Source organism: Equus asinus, chromosome 7 (genome assembly GCF_041296235.1).
Source record: "Equus asinus isolate D_3611 breed Donkey chromosome 7, EquAss-T2T_v2, whole genome shotgun sequence".
NCBI lineage: Eukaryota > Metazoa > Chordata > Mammalia > Perissodactyla > Equidae > Equus > Equus asinus.
In genome coordinates, this window is record NC_091796.1 from 38,116,868 (window position 1) to 38,138,110 (window position 21,243).

General features: G+C 37.7%; 1 protein-coding gene across 2 annotated transcripts in view; it reads right to left on the reverse strand.

Annotated features, from left to right (window-relative positions):
* Positions 1–713: 713 nt before the first annotated feature.
* GALNT1 (polypeptide N-acetylgalactosaminyltransferase 1) overlaps positions 714–21,243 on the reverse strand; it is a 133,095-nt gene continuing 112,565 nt past the window's right edge. For both annotated transcript variants that reach the window (XM_070513180.1, XM_070513181.1), the window contains 3 exons: positions 5,418–5,516; positions 4,799–4,933; positions 714–2,028 (listed from right to left, as the gene is read on the reverse strand). In XM_070513180.1, coding sequence (XP_070369281.1) covers positions 1,882–2,028; positions 4,799–4,933; positions 5,418–5,516 — 381 coding nt within the window. In that variant the 3' untranslated portion in view covers positions 714–1,881. The remainder of the gene's footprint in view (positions 2,029–4,798; positions 4,934–5,417; positions 5,517–21,243) is intronic.

Sequence of the window (21,243 nt, forward strand, 5' to 3'; positions counted from 1 at the left end):
TAAGCTTTCTTACAGTAAGCAATAAGACCAAGCTATGCTAGAGTACAAAAACCTGAAATTCTGAGCATGAAAATAATTTATTGATTAGACATCTGGTTTATTCAAGCATTAGGCCTACTGAAGATAGAATTAACACAGCTCATGGAGTAGGAAAAAAAATTCCATCCAACACCTGCTTCGTTTCAAATTTCCTGGGGACAAAATTTATGCATTCTGTATTAACAGCCTCACCCTAAAGCATCCACATGTGCTTGATATTGATTAACTTGAATAGGATAGGAAAAACTTTCTGTACACTCAACCTGGCAAGTATAATTAGTGATGCAACTTTCAGAAACATTCTTAGGCACAAGAAATAGCACTGCCTGCAGTGAGAGTCTTTGATAATCAAAGAAAAGAATATCATTAAATATAATCTTACAAACAGGAAGGAAAATATACTCACTTTTGCCAATGGATTGCTTTACATATCAGGAAAAATGTCACAATGAGATCTCTCTATGAGATTAAAATATTAATTTGATACTCAACTTTTAATCAATACTCAGGTTATTCTGTGGTATTAAAAATCGGAGGGAAAAAAAAGAAAACCAATTTAACCTAAGTGGAATTTAGGGAAGAAATGCAGGACTAATAATACGGAGTAACAACTGCACTTCTTTGGCTAACCCATTAAAAAATGCCAATTAAACATTTTCAGTCAAATTTTATTAAAAAAAAAAGCAGCAAATCAACATTACAATTCAAGAACCTAATCTAAATATGCACTTGACAGTGAAGCACATCTGGATATGGAGTGAAAAAAGTTTTCCAAAAAACCATCAACTGTATCCTCTCCAAATACCCAAATAGTAAATCACTTCTGTAGGCCTTTTGTTGAGTGGAATCATAAACAAAGAACTGAAGAGATTTATTGCTGTGAAAACAAATCCGTAGTACAGTAGTATGAATCTTGGGTATTAAGCATAATTAGCTGAATCAAATTAAGTTGAAAAATCTAATAAGAATGTGTGTGTGAAAGTCTGTAAGCCAGTTGACCCAAGAGCAACTGAGACATCTAACTTGTTCAGTGAGACCAGACATTATTTTAAATCTCCATTTTTAACGGCAATTAAAAATTACAATTCCAACAGCCCACAACCAAATAAAAAAATAGTAGAAAGCAATTAAAACTACGTTCAAAGAGCCACTTTTTTCAGCTCAATTTCAGCACCCCAAGGAAAAAAAAGCATCCATGACTATCACAGATGAAGACAAAATGAATGTCATTGGAATCAGTTATTTTTCCCCACTGAGGTATAAAATCTATATAGAAATTTGATACTATACTATAACAAATTTTACTTCTCATAGTTCTAATTTCCTTTAAACCCTGTTTAATATAGCTTTTTTTTAAATTGTTGTAAAAATGTTGTTTTCATGATTCTGAATCTGGTTCCAGTTCTTTTTATATCAATATTTAATATACTGGCTACCAGTTCTAATCAGAAAAAAATCTTGGAAATCTCTTCATTATGACAGCACGTTCAGCAGAAATTACTGATGTGCAAGCAAACCATAAAAGGTGCAGCTCTCCGGAAAGCACGTTTTGTTGTCTCATTGTCTGAATATTCTTTACAATGACTCTTGATGAAAGACTCTTTCAATCTTGTAAACATCAGTGTGCACAGTCTCGCTACTATGTAGTTTCACGTCCTCTGACAGGAAGGCTGGTTCACAGCAAGTGAAAAGCGAGAGGAGTCTAAGTTTTAATGGCTGATAAACCTTACATCCCACAGGAGGAAAGCACTTTTCCTTTTTTGCTACTTAAGAATGTGGCAGAAATGTATGCTGAGGTAGCCCAGTCAATCCTTATTTTTTTCTTTTTTTGTAAATTTGGTCTCAGAATATTTCTGGAAGGGTGACGTTTCTAAGAAGCCACTGTTGGGAGCGGCTTCCAGTGCAGTCTCTAATGCTGGGCACCTGGCTATCCTCTTCTGTGGCTTTGTCCAGGCACTGATTACTGTTCACATGCTGCAGGGTTAGTTTCTGAAAGTGACAGGAAAAAAGTCTTAAGATCAAAGAGGAAAACAAAACTTTTGGTGATTATTAAGTTACTCTGTAGAAAAGGTTTTTTTTTCCTTTGGTAACATAAATTATTTAAAAGACATCATTAAAAGCTATGTGGGAAGGAGAAAGGCACTGGGGTACAGTGGGTTACACTGGACTTGCAGTAAGATGACCTAAATTCTAAGTCCCAATTCTTCCATAAGCTCTGTAACACTGTGAGAAATTTCACTTTTTTCGGCTTCAGCTTCCTAAAAAAATGATCATATTAATGGTTCCTAATTCAGGATCCTCATCCTGTGTTCAAAAAGCTATTGTAAAGTCCTGTGATAAAGCTGTTCAGATTAATTCTGTGATGCCAAACCTCAAGTCCTTAGAAACTCAGGTCCTTTTGAAGACTTACAATCATAAGAAATCATAAGATTTATAAAGCAGTCTTTAATAAATGGCTGATAGACATAGCTATATATCTTCCTATCTATTTGTTTACATTCTAGACTTGATGTCATGTTGACTATTAGAATAATTTCAAAAGGAGAGGACAGATGAGAGTTAAGAGATACACACTGACCCACACTAATGAATCTGGTACCAGAACCTGGTCAGGCTAAGGACTCCAAAGCGGCTGTGCAGGCATTTGTATTAAGCATTATCCTATAGGTGTATATAACTATAAGGAAATGTGAAATATGTTTATTAACACATTTATCTGACTTTTTTACTCATGGCTCTATTTTAATGTAATTCATTTATCCGGAATGTTTCATTTTTATAAGGCCTCTTTTCTACCTATGTGAACTTAAAACCTAATGATTGTGTACAACTATTTGAGCTTTCAGTTGTTTATTATTATTCTGTGTTACAGTCAAAGTAGGAAACTGGCAAGGCAGTATACATTTGCAGATGTCATAGTTTACTATCAACACTGACTTTAGGTTCAGTATTATAAATTTTAAGTCTTATAAATGCCTAAGAATAGAACCTGGAAGAGAGTCAGCATGGCTGTAGGTTTTACTTCTTATGTGGATGCTGTGTAGTACTGTACTTGAGAGGATGGGCCTTGTGGTCAGACATTTCTAGAGTGAATTCCAGATTTGTCACATACCAACTATATGCCCCTAAATGAAGAACTCTGAGCCTCAGGCTCCTCATCTATAAAATGGGGACAAAAATATTCAAGAGTTGTTATGAGGAAACATTAAGATAATGTACAGAAAGTGCTTCCTAGCTTAGAGTAAGCTCTTGATAAGTGGCACTCACTACTGGAAAACTCAAAATCCTAGCAATGCCCCGAGGAGCCATGAACACAATCTGACACCCAGAGGAGCCACAGGTCTCCATGCACACTGCTTGCTGCCAAGGCCTTCAGTCACATGTAAGACAAAAACAAAGTACAAAAAGAACCCCTCAAACATTCCAGAAGGCCCTGCAAAGCTTCTCTGAGTGGCAACCTTCATCAAGCCCACTGTTAGTATTAGAAACAAAAAAACTAAACATAACGAAAAATTTAGTTGGGAAATCCATCTTTCACATCCCAAGTTCTAAAAATGTATGTTTCACTTACTTAGATTCATTAAAATAAACTCGTAACAAAGAAATAGGCTACTGTCATGCTGGATATGATCTTAAATGTCAAGTGGGCAAGTAGAGGCTATGTTCAGGGAACAGCAGGTTGACCATTACAGTAGACCAGGGTTTGTATATGACACAGTATGGGGAGAAAAGACAGCCAAAGTCAAAACTTTGGACATCTCCATTTAAGGGGCAGAATGAAGAAGCAGAGTGAGAAAGCAGACAAAAGGAAGAGAGAGAAAGCAAGCAGAAGAAACTAAACAGTAGGGCATCTAAAGCCAATGCATAAGAGGACTTTAAAATATTATCTGCTTAGCAATAGCAAATGCTACAGAGAAGTTAAGGAAAAAGAGACAGGAATGCTGGCTTTGTATCTAGGAGCTGTTTCTGTACAGTGTCAGGCCAAGGCAGGAGGAAGGGTTGGAGACCCAGAGGCATGAGTGCCAGCCATTCATTCACCATCATACAATGCAGAAGAAAAGTAGGATGGTCTGTAGAAAGTGAAATAGGAACAAAAGTCTTTCCTAACATGAAGAAGAAAACTAGCGCTTGTAAGCAGAAGAAAAAGAACCAGAGAAAGACATATTGAAGATGCTGGTGCTGGTTGCAGAACCCTGGAGCAAAAGCACAAGTTCAGAGGTTAGGCAGACATGAGGCAAGGGAGAGTGGTTTACTGGAGATGCTTTGATTGAACCAGTATCTTGTAAGTGCCTCTAGGTGAGTACACAGAGTGGGTGGGGAGAGGGGGAGGTTCCAGAGGAAAGCGAAGATAAATAGAAAATTTTTGTTATATATGTCACCGAAAAATTATTATGAGCCAGAGAATTTTATTCATTAAAGCTTACCTTCTACCTAAGTGTTTAATTCATTAATTTAAAAAGCATACTTACTGTTCCATTTCTCCCATGCTAGACTGCAGAGCTTGAGGACATACAGAGGCAAGAGTGGCTACTTAGTGACAACAAGGACCCAGGGACTAGAGATAAGACTAATTTAATTACTGAGGAGACTAAAACATGTTTATTGTACTTATACTGTTTTTCTCATCTGTCAATTTTTAGAGTACAAGAACAGTTTGATCCATATTCACTCCAGAGGAATTCATTCTTTTAGCTGTAAAGTATATAAATATACCCAATGACACACATAACTTTACTCCTATATGCAACTAATAACTTACCACTGGGTCATACTCCCAAAGTTGGTTGCCTTTTAAGTGGTGGCATTTGAGCATCGTGACTGGGCCATTAAGTTTGGAGACATCCAAGCAAAGGTCATCTGTTCTAATTTCTTTGTTGGCAGTATAAGAAAAAACCTGAAAAACACAAATGCACACATAGAAGTTTTAACAGTAAAAGAAATTAGTCAGTGTTTTATATGCCCAGTACTCTGGCAGGGAAAAAACACGTATTTCAAGTTACATGATTTTGGAAGTTTATTAACGTAACAGAGAATAAATGACTCAGAAAAGCTACCACTAATTTTGCACAGAGGAAAGAAAAAATAACTTTGAGTTCTCCGTATACCCTGAGTGTTTTGTCAAAGGCTGTCATGTGTTTGACTAAAAAGGGAAAAATTAATCTCACACACAGCAGTATAAATACAGTGGTCACAAGGGGCCTTTTACAAATGTTTCATTTAAAAATAATCACTGGATTGAAGGATCCCTTCTCCTAAAGGTCTTTATTATTTTCTCTTTAAACATAGGAAAATATTTCCTGAATGACATCATGAGATAAAAGGGCAGAAGTAATCAAATCTGAAAATTATCCCTTTTAAAGCTTTACTAAAATACTCACCTGATTACCTCCCATACCGTGACAGTTAAAAATTCCAACTTTTTCATTCTCTTTTCTAGCCATGTTATCTAAACACTGATTTGTTTCCACATTTCGTATCTATGGGACAATGAAAAATGAAAATATCAGGAGTCAGAGAGGTTAACTAGCCAGACACACATTAAAATCAATCTAAACTTTCTATAACACAATCTTAAAGGCAAAGAAATAAATTCCAAGCAAAGGAACAGGACAAAACCCCAGAAAAAGAACTAAATGAGACAGAAATAAGAAATACCTGACAAAAAGTTCAAACAAAAACTCATAAGGATGGTCATCACTGATACTGGGGACAGAGTGAGAACATCAAGAAAGAATTAGAAAATATAAAAAAGAAGCAATGAGAAATGAAGAATACAATACTGGAAATGACAAATTCACTAAAGGGACTCAACAGAAGAGTAAATAATAGAGAAGAAAAGATCAGCAAGCTGGATAAAAGACTAGAGGAAATCACTCAAAGTGAACAGATAAAAGAAAAAAGAATTAAAAGGAATGAGAACAGTCTAAGGGAACTCTCGGACAATATCAAGTGCACCAACATTCGTATTATAGGTGTCCCAGAAGGAGAAGAGAGACAAAGGGGCAGAGAACCTATCTGAAGAAATAATAGCTGAAAACTTTCCTAACCTATGAAAGGAAACTGACATCCAAGTACAAGCAGCACAGAGAGCTCCAAAAAAGATAAGTCCAAAGAGGCCCACACCAAGACACATTTTAATTAAAATTTCCAAAATTAAAAATAAAGAGAGAATCCTAAAAGCAGCAAGAGAAAGGCAAAAAGTGATATACAAAGGAAAGCCCATAAGGCTATCAGCATACTTTTCAGCTGAAATCCTACAGGATAGAAGAAAGTGGCATGACATATTTAAAGTGCTGAAAGGAAAAAAGCTACAGCCAAGAATACTCTATCCAGCAAGGTAATCATTCAGAATGGAAGGGGAGATAAACAACTTCCCAGACAACCAAAAGTTAAAGGAGTTTATCACCAAGAAACCAGTTCTACAAGAACTGCTGAAGGGACTTATTTAAGTGGGAAAGAGAAGACTATAAATAGGGATAATAAAATTATCAAAAACAAAAAAACAACAACAAAAAAGGCAATAAAATCACTGGTAGAGGCAAAAATGTAGTAAAGGTAGCAGATCAACCACCTATGAAGATAATATGAAGGTTAAAAGACAAAAGTACTAAAATTACCTATTTCAATAAGAGGGTAATGGGTAGACACAAAACAAGAGATTAGATATGATTTCAAAAAATGTGGGAGGAGGGGAGTAAAAGAGTAGAGCTTTTAGAAAGAGGTCAAGCTAAAGAGACTATCAACTCAATATAGATTGCTATAGGATCCTCATGGTAATCACGAACCAAAAACTATAATAAGTAAACAAGTAAAAGGAAAGAAATCAAACATATTACTTAAAAAAAGCCATCAAACCATAAGGGAAGAGAGCAAGAGAAGAAAGGAACAGAGAAGAGCTACTAAAACACCCAGAAAAAAAAATAACAAAATGGCAATAAATACATATTTATCAATAGCTACTTTAAATGTCAATGGACTAAATGCTCCAATCAAAAGGCACAGGGTGGCTGATTGGATAAAAAAACAAGACCCATACATATGCTGCATACAAAAGACACACTTTAGACCTAAACACACTCACACACTGGAAGTGAAAGGATGGAAAAAGATACTCCATGCAAATGACAAAGAAAAGAAAGAGAAAAGAAAGTGGGGTAGCAATACTTGTATCAGACAAAATAGGCTTTTTAAACCAAAAACTGTAACAAGAGACAAAGAAGGGTACTACATAATGATAAAGGGAAGAATCCAACAAGAAGCTATAACACTTGTAAATATCTATGCACCCAACATAGGAACACCTAATATATAAAGCAATTATTAACAGACATAAAAGGAGACATAGACAGTAACACAATAATAGTAGGGGACGTTAACACTCCACTTACACCAATGGATAGATCATCCAAACAGAAGATCAATAAAGAAACATTGGCCTTAAATGACACATTAGACCAGATGGACCTAGTAGATATATATAGAACATTGCATCCAAAAACCACAGAATACACATTCTTTTCAAATGCACATGGAATGTTCTCCAGGATTGATCACATATTAGACCAAAAAACAAGTCTCAATAAATTTAAGATCAAAATAATACCAGGCATCTTTTCTGACCACAAAAGTATGACACTAGAAATCAACTACAGGAAGAAAACCAGAAAAGCCACAAAAATGTGGAGATTAAACAAAATGCTACTGAACAATGATTGGGTCAATGAACAAATGAAAGGAGAAATAAAAAAATACCTGGAGACAAATGAAAATATGACATGCCAAAACCTATGGGATACAGCAAAAGTGATTCTAAGAGGGAAGTTTACAGCCTACCTCAACAAACAAGAAAAATCCCAAATAAACAATCTAACAGTGCACCTAAAAGAACTGGAAAAAGAAGAACAAACAAAGCCCTGAATCAGCAGAAGAAGGAAATAATAAAAATCAGAGCAGAAATAAACAAAATAGAGATTAAAAAAACAATAGAAAAAATTAATGAAACCAAGACCTGGTTCTTTGAAAAGATAAACAAAATTGACAAACCTTTAGCTAGACTCACCACGAAAAAGAGAGAGAAGGCTCAAATAAATAAAATCAGAAATGAAAGAGGAGAAATTACAACAGACACCTCAGAAATACAAAAGATTGCAAGAGAAAACTACGAAAAGCTATACACCAACAAATTGTATAATCTAGAAGAAATGGATAAGTTCTTAGAATCATACAACCTTCCAAAACTGGATCAAGAAGAAGTATAGAATTTTAATAGACCAATCACCAGTAAGGAGATTGAAACAGTAATCAAAAACCTCCCCAAAAATAAAAGTCCGGGACCAGATGGCTTCCCTGGTGAATTCTACCAAACACTCAAAGAAGACTTAATACCTATCTTTCTCAAACTCTTCCAAAAAATTGAAGAGGAGGGGAGGCTTCCTAACTCATTTGATGAAGCCAACGTTATCCTGATACCAAAACCAGATAAGGACAACACAAAAAAAGAAAAATTACAGGCCAATATCACTGATGAACATTGATGGAAAACTCAACAAAATACTAGCAAATCAAATACAACAATATATTAAAAAGATCATACATCATGATCAAGTGGGTTTTATTCCAGGGATGCAGGGATGGTTCAGCATCCGCAAATCAATCAATGTGATATATACCACATTAACAAAATGAAGAATAAAAATCACATGATCCTCTCAAGAGATGCAGAGAAAGCATTTGATAAGATACAGCATCCACTTATGATTAACAACTCTAAATAAAATGGGTATAGAAGGAAACACCTCAACATAATAAAGGTTGTATATGACAAACCCACAGCTAATATCATTCTCAATGGAGAAAAACTGAAAGCTATCCCTCTAAGAACAGGAACCAGACAAGGATGCCCACTTTCACCACTCTTATTTAACATAGTATTGGAAGTTCTAGCCATAGCAATCAGGTAAGAAAAAGAAAGAAAAGAGATCCAAATTGGAAAAGAAGAAGTGAAACTGTCATTACTTGCAGATGACATGATTTTATATATAGAAAACCCTAAAGAATCCATTTAAAAACTTTTAGAAATAGTAAATGAATACAGTCAAGTCACAGGGTACAAAATCAACATACAAAAATTGGTTGCGTTTCTATATACTAACAACAAAGTAGCAGAAAGAGGGATTAAGAATACAATTCTATTTACAATTGCAACAAAAAGAATAAAATGCATAGGAATAAACTTAACCAAAGAGGTGAAAGATCTGTACACCAAAAACTATAAAACATTGTTGAAAGAAACTGATGAAGACACAAAGAAATGGAAAGATATTCCGTGCTCTTGGATTGGAAGAATTAACAAAGTTAAAATGTCCATACTTCCTAAAGCAATCTATAGATTCAATGCAATCTCTATCCAAGTTCCAGCAACATTTTTCACAGAAACAGAACAAAGATTCCTAAAATTTATATGGAACAAAAGACCCCGAGTAGCCGAAGGAATCCTGAGGAAGAAGAACAAAGCTGGAGGTATCACACTCCCTGATTTCAAAATATACTACAAAGCTATAGTAACCAAAACAGCATGGCACTGGCACAAAAACAGACACACAGATCAATGGAACAGAATGTTTACGGACAGCTAATTTTCGACAAGGGAACCAAGAGCATACACTGGAGAAAGGAGAGTCTCTTCAATAAATGATGCTGGGAAAACTGGACAGCCACATGTAAAAGAATGAAAGAACACCATTATCTTATACCATGCACAAAAATCAACTCGAAATGGATTAAAGACTTGAATGTAAGACCCGAAACCATGAAATTTCTAGACGAAAACACAGGCAGTACGCTCTTTGACATTGGTCTTAGCAGCCTATTTTGAAGTACCATGTCTGACTGGGCAAGGGAAACAAAAGAAAAAATGAACAAATGGGACTACATCAAACTAAAAAGCTTCTGCATAGCAAAGGAAAACATCAACAAAGTGAAAAGACAACCTAACAACTGGGAGAAGATATTTGCAAACCATATATCTGATAAGGGGTTAATAGCCAAAATATGCAAAGAACTCATACGTTTCAACAAAAAAAACCCAACCACCCAATTAAAAAATGGGCAAAAGATTTGAACAGAGATTTCTCCAAAGAAGATATACGGATGGCCAACAGACACATGAAAAGATGTTCAACATCATTAGCTAAGGGAAACACAAATCAAAACTACAATGAGATATTACCTCACACCTGTCAGAATGGCTATAATTAACAAGACCAGGAAACAAGTGTTGGAGAGGATGTGGAGAGAAGGGAACCTTTGTACACTGCTGGTGGGAGTGCAAACTGGTGCAGCCACTATGGAAAGCAGTACGGAGGTTCCTCAGAAAATTAAGAATAGATCTACCATACGATCCAGCTATCCCACTGCTGGGTATTTATCCAAAGAACTTGAAAACACAAATGCACAAAGATACATGCATGCCTATGTTCATCACAGCATTATTCACAATAGCCAAGACTTGGAAGCAACTTAGGTGCCCACGAAGGGATGAATGGATAAAGAAGATGTGGTATATATACACAATGGAATACTACTCAGCCATAAGAAATGATGAAATCTGGCCATTTGTGACAACATGGATAACAACATGTGACCTTGAGGGTATTATGCTAAGTGAAATACGTCAGAGGGAGAAAGTCAAATACCCTATGATCTCACTCATAAGTAGAAGATAAAAACAACGACAAACAAACACATTACAACAGAGATTGGACTGGTGGTTACCAGAGGGGAAGGGAGGAGGGAGGAGGGCAAAAGGGTGATTAGGTACACGTGTGGTGATAGATTATAATGAGTCTTTGGGTGGTGAACATCATGTAATCTACACAGAATTCGAAATATATTATGATGTACACCTGAAAGTTATACAATGTTATAATCCAATGTTACTGCAATAAAAAATCAATCAATCTAAAAAAAAAAAACCTCAAATTCCTGAGGCAAGGGCTATGTGTTGGGGTGGGGGGTGTGGACAGGGAATCACTGGCTATCTAAAATTCTGTGGTCTAGAAAGGTCTTACTGTTTATATATGTAATTTTTGTGTTTCATGGAGAAATTGTTTAAATTCTTATTTCTTTCATTTTTCTAAGCTGTTCTTTTAGGATTTATGTTTAGTTCAATAAGCTCTACTCCGCCTAATAATTTAAAGCCATTTAACAACTCCGTGTGCACAGTTAACTGCCCAGATAAGAGGTATTACTTTTGATAACTATGATGACTTCTTAGGATACTCAAGGTGGGTATTTTCTAATCAGAGTTTGGAGCCTGGCTTAACTGGAAGACTTAGCATGGTGTGGTGGAAATAATCTTTTGTTAGATATCTGTCAATTACATAAAAGGAATTTACACCAGTCATCAGAAGTAGGAAGAATTTTTAAGCAATGCCCCTTGATATTTTGTTTCCTCTGAACCATGGTAGCTCAAAAGCATATGGTAAATTAATGGACATTTGAAAGTCTTAAATTCATTCCATGGATGGTATTGTTAGCAGGTAAGCCAGAAGGGAGATGTGTGACAAACTATATCTGTCATGTCAGGAAGATAGGAAAAAAAAAAATGTAGCTAACTTTGTGTGATAAAGTGGGGGTAAAGTTAAAACCACAAATAAGCCATTTATAATGCAACCATGTACCTGTTTCAGAGTCTAGCACATAGCAGGCTCAGAAATAGTAACAATCTGCATTGCCACCTTATTGCTAGTCACCTCGATCTGGCTATTTCATCAGAACCTTAATCTCGGTTCATGCAAAACAAGATTTTTTTGTAATGCTGATGCTTCCTCTTCCCAATATTTTAATATGCCCCTGCCACTCTACCCAACCTTGAGAACTGCTATCTAAAACAAATCTTATTGTTCCTCCAGAATTTCCCCTCTTTTCCTGATATCCCTATTTTTATTAGTAATCCCACAATTAGTCCAACTGTTCAAGATGGAAACCCAAGGGTCCTTTTTCTCCTGGGTCCAACACATCATATCCAGGAATTCTTATACCACGTAATTCACATCATCTCTTTTATCCACTATTTTAATTCAGAAACCTATTATCTCATATAGAGTTTATAAAAGGTTTTATAGTTAGATACCAATTTGCATAAAACACATTTTTCTTCACTCCAGTGGGTAATAATAATACTTGAGGATCATGACTATCTTACTTGAAAAAGAACTGAGTTCAGATTGTGACAAAATGAGTCTTTATCCCCTATATTCAAATAAAAGTTATTTCCTTGTACTTTTGAAAAAAAGTACAAACTCTCAATTCTTTCTTTTTCTCGATTTTTTTCTTTCAAATATAGATGTAAAGGTGGCTGAAGAAAGGGAACAAATGCCATAGGAATGATTAGAGAAGAACCAATGTCATCCTCGGTTTCTCTCTCATATGTAATGGCCTTTTGGTTAAATAATTATCTTTTACCAAAGTCAAAATTAATACAATTCTCCCCAAATGTAACAGGGCTTCCTACTACTCTGTAATTATAATAAATCAACTTTGGTTGTTTTGTTTCTATAACTGATGTTGCTAATAAATTATAGCAAATAAAGTATGGTTATTCTGTGCTAGGCATTGTTCTATGACTTTTGTATGTTACAGCTTATACCATCCTTACAACATTCCTATGAATAATTCCAGGTTGTTTTCTGACTTGAGAGATCTGAGTCTCTATCCCTTTGGGTTACTACTGACCATTAGATGTTAAAAAGTAGAGTTTCTCCAAAGATTGGAAACCACTCTTTCCTGCCAACTGGAAGGATTCTGTTTGGCTCAACAGATATGTGGCATGTTTGTAGCCGAAGGAGCCATCTGCTCTCCAGGCTGGTACTTCTACACAGTAGATGGCTAGAGAAGACAGTTTTCAGAGAAGGTCCTCCTCCTCCTTGTAGGAATACATGTGGACTAACTCACCTATGGAGTGTGTAAGATGATTTCTCGAGAACGTGAAAAGCCAGGAAGACCAGGGGGTGTTCTGGGAACAGTTTTGCCCTTTAAGATGCTAGTTAATAGGTTTGTTTGGTGACAGATAACTTTAAAAAGTCTTGAGAGAAAGGACAAATTAGGAACAAACATATTTTCTAGGGATGTTGAATCAGATGTTCAAAACTGTAATTCCATATATAGCTTTAAGGGTATTTAACCAATTACCAGCTTTCCAGTAAGGTGTGGAAGGCAGAACAGTGCTGACAGATATTTGCTCCAGTGTTTACATTGGGATGTAAATAGGTACTAGAATTGGTTATCCAAAATCTGACACTTGTAAAAAGTCATTGAAAAAATAGCATTTGGAAAATACAGAATGAGATAAAATGTAGACATGTTATCAAGGAGGAAAAGAAAATACATGAAAGAAGACTAGTTAATGTAAGGATGTTCTAGTCAAACGTCTCCTTTGTTAAGTTCCGGAAAAAAGTAGGACTAAAACCAAAAAAAAGAAAAGTAGGAACCTTCTGACATATAGGGAGTATTCTGAAGTTCAATTTAAAGAAAAGATGGGCTAGCTTCTGGGTTCTCCCACTCTTTAGAGGATTTTGTCCCATCTTTTGGTATACATACAGTGTGGATCAACAGCAGAATGTTTAGTGGTACTTATTAAACTATCAATTCCTTCCAACTTACCCACATTCCAAGTTACATCTTGAGCACTATCTTGGAAAGAGAAATGAGATATGCCCTCTTGTTTGGTAATATATTCGGTAATCATCAGGATGTCTACTGGCAACTGAGATTCTAAATTATCAGGGATCCTTGGGGCTGGCCTGGTGGTGTAGTGGTTAGATTCATGCACTCCACTTCGACAGCCCAGGGTTCACAGGTTTGGGTCCCTGGTGGGACCTGGCACCACTCATGGGGTCACGTTGTGGCGGCATCCCACATAAAGTAGAGGAAGACTGGCATGGATGTTGGCTTGGCAACAATCTTCCTCAAGCAAAAGGGGGAATATTGGCAACAGATGTTAGCTCAGGGCCAATCTTCCTCACACACACAAAAATAATAAAATAAATTATCAGGGACCCTTAAACTAAAAGAGCGATTTGATATGGAAAAGAAAGAAGAGAGCTTTTCCTCATTGGAGTAGATACTCTTGAATATAAATATGATTCTTAACCTAGCAGGAAAATAACTCCTGGCAGGATGCTTTGGGAATTTGATATAGAACATCCCTACAAAAGTTGTTTTAGGATGTACCTACTCTAAATTATTTGAGAATAAAGATAATTATAGAGGGTATACAGTAGTTATGAGTTTTGAAAACACTGGGTTTGACAGGCATATGGACACCTCAACATAGGGCCTTGGCAGGGAGAAATTTGGGGAAATGACGGCAAGATAGATGGATAATTTCCTGTGTTGGCTATTTGTGTTAATGTCTTCAGCACTGTCCAGTATGGCAGCCACTAGCCATATGTGGCTATTGAACACTTCATTTTTCTTCTCTTTTACTTCTTTAAAAAAATTATTTTATTGAGGTCATAATGGTTAACAACATTGTGAACTTTCAGGTGTACATTATTATTTATCAGTTTCTGTATAGACTGCATCGTGCTCACCACCAATAGTCTAATTTTTATGCATCACCATACACATGTGCGCGTTTGTCCTTTTCACCCAACCCCCAATGCCCTTCCCCTCTGGCAACTACCAATCTGTTCTTTGTTCATGTGTTTGCTTATCTTCGACATATGAGTGAAATCATGTGGTGTTTGTCTTTCTCTTTCTAGCTTATTTTGCTTACCTCTTACTTCTTGTTACTGAGCACTATATATGTGGCTGGTGTGACTGAAGAACTGAATTTTAAATTTTATTTAATTTTAATTAAATAGTCATATGTGGCTAGCGGCTACCATACTGGATGCTCAGGTCTAGATGCTGACACACAGGGGAAAGTCTTCCACCATTTGTGAGGGGGTACTTGTCAATGATGGGACACTGCAAACATGCTAATGAAGCCAAGTTATCACACCCTTGGTGCTCTGTGAAAGACATGAGGAAGTACCCAAGTTTGATTCATACTTTCTGGAATTAGAAGTTTTAGGAGATCTAAATGATTTCAAGGGGGAAGGTTAGCAGGCTAATGGTCCTTTTTATAGGATTTGTTTATGACTGAATAACATCTTTCCTTACAGAGCCAGACTTGCTAACAAGCCAAACCAAAATGGTTGCAGGCACTATATACAACTGTGAGAATGCCAAAGCATGAGGAGTTGTTAGAATCACAAGTTTCCTACTTGAATGATAGCAACATCTGAACTATGGTGGTCAGGGGGAAATAGCTGCACTTTCAAGGTGTCTGGAGGTGGACAGGCAGGAGTGAGCGTTTAGGGTGTGGGGACATGCAGACCTGAGTGAGCCTCACTCCCGACTCTACCAGTACTAGCCATGAAACCGCGGCAGGTTAGTACTCTAAGACAAGGATTCCTGAAACCATGATGTGAACTACAGTACATGGCCAGGTGTTGAAACATGTGCCACTAAAAAAGGGGTTTTGTGATCAAGGATGTTTAGGAAATACTGAGTTAAACAAATTTAAATAGGTTTCTTTATTGAAGAACTTCTCAAAGCCTTTTAATATACTGTAACTCTTGGTAGGGGTGGGGACTGGTGGTACAGAAGGATATAAGATAAAGAAAGCAGCATTTTTGGCCACAAGACACACTCCCTCCTCCCCCATCCCCTGCCTTTCTAATTGAGCATCTTGAGGGACATCAGACATCAGCATTCTTTAGAACACAGTAATTGGGAAATGTCCCTGAAAGAACCTCATTTTTTCATCTGTAAAACATGGATAACAATGTCTCTTCCAGGTTTGCTGAAACCTCTCAGTGAAGTAACATATAGAGAGGCCTAGCAGAAACTGACACATAGTAGGCCCACAATAACTGTGGGGTTTCCTTCTTTATCCACAGATCCAGCAACTCTTAAACCCTTTCTGAAGTAGCAACTTAGCTGTACATAGCTATTACTAAAATATTATTTTTGACCACAATTAAAATAACTCACAATTGAATGCACTCATTCCTGGGAAATGGACAAGAAATTAGAGCCTAAGCTTCTTAGTTTCTACTATAGTCTCCTCCAGAATCTTGGTACTTCCATTAGGGTGGACAATGTAAAGCAGTTAAAGGATTTTTGGAATCTACTATAATGGAATCTGAATTCAGTTTTTCATTCTCTGTCATAAGGGAAATATTGGTTAGATATGAGAAAGAGTATGGTGTCAGTGGTTAACTGCCTGTGTTAAAATCCTTTTTCTCCCGTTTTGTGGCTGTGACTGAGCCATGTTGTTTAAACTATTTATTCATGCCTCAATTTACTTGCTATGAAGTGGGGATAATAGCATCTCTATCTCACAGTGTTGATCGGAGGATAAAATGAATTAATACTTGTAAACATTCAGATTGGTGCTTGACACAGAACCTATGCTCATTAAATCTCAAGATTATTAGATATGCCTGGAGAAGCAATTGGTCAGTCCATAAGACTGGCTAAACTGTCAAAGGTCTGGATTATTTGCTTTCTGGTTGTTTAGAAGATTCATCTCCTGGATTAACAACTATTAGATATCACAATGAAACACATTTATTCAGTTCCAAGTGCTACAGGAGCTATGACAGTCAGACTTAGCAAAGCCAGAGACTATAAATTTATACCTACTAATTTCCCTCTAAAATCCTGTGAGCTCAGGTTTCCCTAGACCCTTGAAGCATGACAAAAGATCCCTGAAAGGCTACATTTCAGTCTTTGGTGAAGGAAGGCTCACACAGGTGGAGCTATGATCACAAACATAAGATCCTGGTTGCCCTGTGGTGGGTACTTGAGAATGACCCTGGATCCAGAAATCTGCGCTTTAATTTGGACAGTGTGGCCTGGTATTATGGGCATACAGGCTTAAGACCAGCTGCTTAGTTAATAAGGCAATAACAAGCAGACCACAGAAGGTAAAATCTGTTGCTTATACAGAAAGCCAGCTGGCAAGAGGCAGGTAAAAGGCAAGCTTGTTTTGGCAATCACTTACTATGGGTTAGACAAATGGCTCTTTGTAATAAGCCTATATTCTGGCCGAGCTAACAATGCCTAGGAGTTGTCTAAATTGGGTCAATTGAAAGGAGAAAAACAATTCCTCATTCTCTATTCTAAAGGCAAGTTACTGTAGCAACTGCTGTAAGTTTTCCCACGGCACATCACCCACCCTGGGTCTTTCTTGACTGGAATGAAACTACAGCAAAGGGAACAGATACTCATTAATGAGGCAAGACACTCAGCATAGCCCTCACTTGTTTGAGTGTGAATTCCTCAAATCACAACAAAGTTCTGAGGCAGGGAGCTCAAGTCAACCCAGAAGTAGCCTCTGTAACTTCCAAGGATGAACACAGGAGTCTGTGCTTGCCCGGGCACTGGGGCAAATGCAGCCGGCCCAATGGCTCACTCTAACTCCCCACCATCTGGCTCCCTTCTGTGATCTGTTTGCTCGCCTACATCCTACTTTACATCTCTTCCTCTTTCCCCAGACTGCCCATCACCAATACCCCCTCTTCAGTCTCAGCCAATGATCTATGTTCAACTGAGGAAACAGAAGTCATCAGAGGAGAACTTCCTCAGACTTCCACCACAAAGTACCACCTTCTACTCCAAATCTACAATTGACCTGCACTTGTCCTCATTTCTTCGACCTTCCTTCTATTGCAGTGGATGAACTGCCTTCTCCCCCGACCCCAACCACTACCTGCACTTGTGCACTGGAGCTCATTGCCTACCCCCTACTAAACATATGAATCTTGCAATCAGTGGCTCTTTTTTAGCATCTTCACATTTTCTCTTTTGAGTCATTGACATCAGCACAGAGTTTCATTTTAGCAAAAATTTAAAAAAAAACCTTTCTTTAGTCCCATATTCCCCTCTAGTTACCACCCATTTCTCTGTTCTGCTTTACAACAAAATTTCTTGCAAGACTTGTCCACATTCATGATCTCCACTTCCTCTTCTCCCTGTCTGGCTTGAAGCCATCAGGGATTTTGTCCTCTCCAGTATCCATGGGAGCCTCTTGACACTGTGAGATGGAGCCTACTCACAACTTCTTCCTTGACAATCCAATGACCAATTCTCAGCACTTGGCTCACTCAACATCTCTGCAGTGTTCAACATAGCGATCGCTTCCTCTTTCTTGAAACAAGTCCCTCACTTAGTCTCTGGAACATCACTCTCCTGGTTCTTCTCCTATTTCAGTGGTCACTTTCTCAATCTCTTTGGCTGATTCCTTCTCATCTTCATAAATTCTAAATTGTGAAGTTTACTATGGCTTGGTCCTCACTCCTCACTTCTTTGTCATCTACATTGACTCCTCCCAAGGTGATCCCATGAAGTTTTGTGGTTTTGAAAACCACTTATATAGTGACAACTCCTAACTTTCTATCTCCATCCCCAACCTCTCATCCAACCTGCAGATTTTTAAATGCAACTAGCTACCCAGTATCTTTACCTGGATAAAATTTAACATGTCCCAAACTGCACTGGTGAATGCCTTCTGTATCTAATCCATAGACTTTCCCACTTCAGTGAGGCCAACTTCACTGCCCCAGTTTCTCAGGATAAATCTTAATCCTTGACTATTCTTTTCCTTTCACCAATACACTAGCTCTACACTAGTTCTCATGTAGTTTTGCTTGAAGTAGCAGACAATCTGACCTTTTTTCAATCAAAGTTTGCTCATGTCTCTATGGCTTCCCATCTTACTCAGAATAAAACCCAAAGCCCTTACCATGGCGTACAAGCTCTATGTGATTTGACCCTCACTAGGTCTTGGCCTTTATCTTCTTTTACCCTCCCCCACTTTGTTCCCTCCATTCTAGACAACTGGCCTCTCTGCTGTTTCGGGAACATGCCAAAGTACACTCTTGTCTTAGGACTTTTGTACTTATTTTTCCCTGTGCCTGGAACACTCTTTCTCCCCAAATTCATGTCTTGCTCGTTTACTTCCTTCAGATCTCTGCTCAAAAATCGCCTTATATGAGAGGACTTTTTCAACTACCCTACATAAAACAGCACCACTACTCATGCCCGCCAGTCATTTTCTATCCACTTTGCCCTTACCACCACCTGACATGTATATTTTTCAAAAAATCTGTCTTCCTCCAGAAACTGTAAGATCCACATAAGCAAAGATTTTATTCACTGCTGTAGTCCCAGTACTTAAAATAGTACCTATCACATAGTAGGTACTCAGATATTTGTTGCATAAATGAAAGGAATGAAATCAAGTGACAACCTCCTACAGTTTGAGGGGGGTGACTGTTCGCGAGTGTCAGCAAGATTCAGTCCTGGGATGGGGCCTGGCTGTAGCCCTGTTCACATATATCATCATTCCCTGCTGTGACTTACAAAAGGAAATTCTGTCCTGCTATCACTTTCTGTCACAGAAAGGTTGAATGTTTTTTTCTACTTAGTTTCATATGCTTTCTAAAAGTCAATTTTATAATTAAAAGTTTATAAAGACTTGCAATGAATTGCAGACTGACCCAGTAAAAACAAAATTCCTTTACTATAAGCAATGCACTTTCATATATTCTTTTGCAGACTATTAAAAAATGGTGGTCAAAGCAGCTAAACTGATTTATAAAACCACTACTGGGTTGTGACCAGAAAACTGAAAATCACTGCCTTGACCTAATAAAAAGAGGGACCTCGGGAAGTCAGAAGATTAAGAAAGGAGATCTGGAGTCTTTATGGCCCATTGGTTTGGGGTATTATACTGTAGTAAAGAAGAGAAGGAGAAACATTACTTCTCAGTAGGACATAGCAGCCCAACACTTCTGCCTCAACAACCAGGAGGAAAAACAGTTAAACTGCCAAAGTCCTATTTTTGAGGCTATTGGAGAGCTATGGAAGCAATTAGGATGAGGTGAACTGTAATTCTGGAGTGGGGAGAGCTCTTCCTGGATGAGGTGACAGTCACCAGTTGTCTTCCTCTGTGAGGGCATGTGCTGATGGTACAGGTTGAGGACAGGGTGTGGACCTAAAGAGAACCTTTTACCAAAGGAAAAGCACAGCGCTATGGGTTATGTGGGGCTGGTTTGACAAATTAAAAATTAGAGGACCCCCAAATGCAAGACCATTTTCCTGATGGGACATTTGCTGAGTTCTGGGTGGACAAGAAGCTGAGGCTGGAAATGCATCCACAGTTTCCTGGTGCTTAGGAGACAAATTCCTGCTGGACAGAATACCTGCAAAAAATAACACCTGGTCCCCCCAGTGAATAAGGTTGGAGGCTAAAGTACTATCCTGAAAACCTCAAAAAGGGAAAACTTCCAGGGTTGAGAGAGACCGCTCCATGCCATTACTCAAAAGCCCTAGAGGACCAGGCTGAAGAAGAATACATGAGCCAGAAGTAAACCAAGTCTTTCTAAAATTGCAACCCAGCTCAATCCTTGTTATGGGTTGAACTGCGCCCCCCCCAAATTCATACGTTGACGTCCTAATCCCCAGTACCTCAGAATGTGATGTTGTTTGAAGATAGGGTCTTTACACAGGTAATCAAATTAAAATGAGGTCATTATCCAATATGACATGTCCTTATAAAAAGGGGAAATTTGGAGACAGATACACACACAAGAGTGCCATATGAAGATGAAGGCAGAGATGGGGTGATGCTTCTACACACCAAGAAACACCAAAGATTGTCAGTAAACCACCAGAAGCCAGACAAAGGCACAGAACAGATTCTTTCTCACAGACCTCAGAAGGAACCAAATCTGCCCACAGCTTGATATCTTAGATTTTCAGTCTTTAGAACTGTGAGATAATAAATTTCTGTTTAAGCCACTCAGTTTGTGGTACTTTATTATGGCAGCCCTAGGAAACTAATAGAATCCTTGAGTTGATCAGACCCCTGGGCTAAAGAGAAGGAACTATTTAGATTATCCTATACATAGAAGCCAGCTTTGGCTGGGAGGTAGATTGGATGGCTATCGACACTGAGGAAGAAATAGTCCCTTATGACCATCCTGGTAGGTATAAGAGAAGGTAAGATAAGTCTATCTCACGCCAGACCCTATACTGGGCACTCCAAAAGATAAAAAGGCCAGACTCCAAAGCACAACTGATTGTGTTAACTAATTATAGGCATTAAAAAGAAAATTACTTCAGGTTTCAAGAAAATTTGCTGCC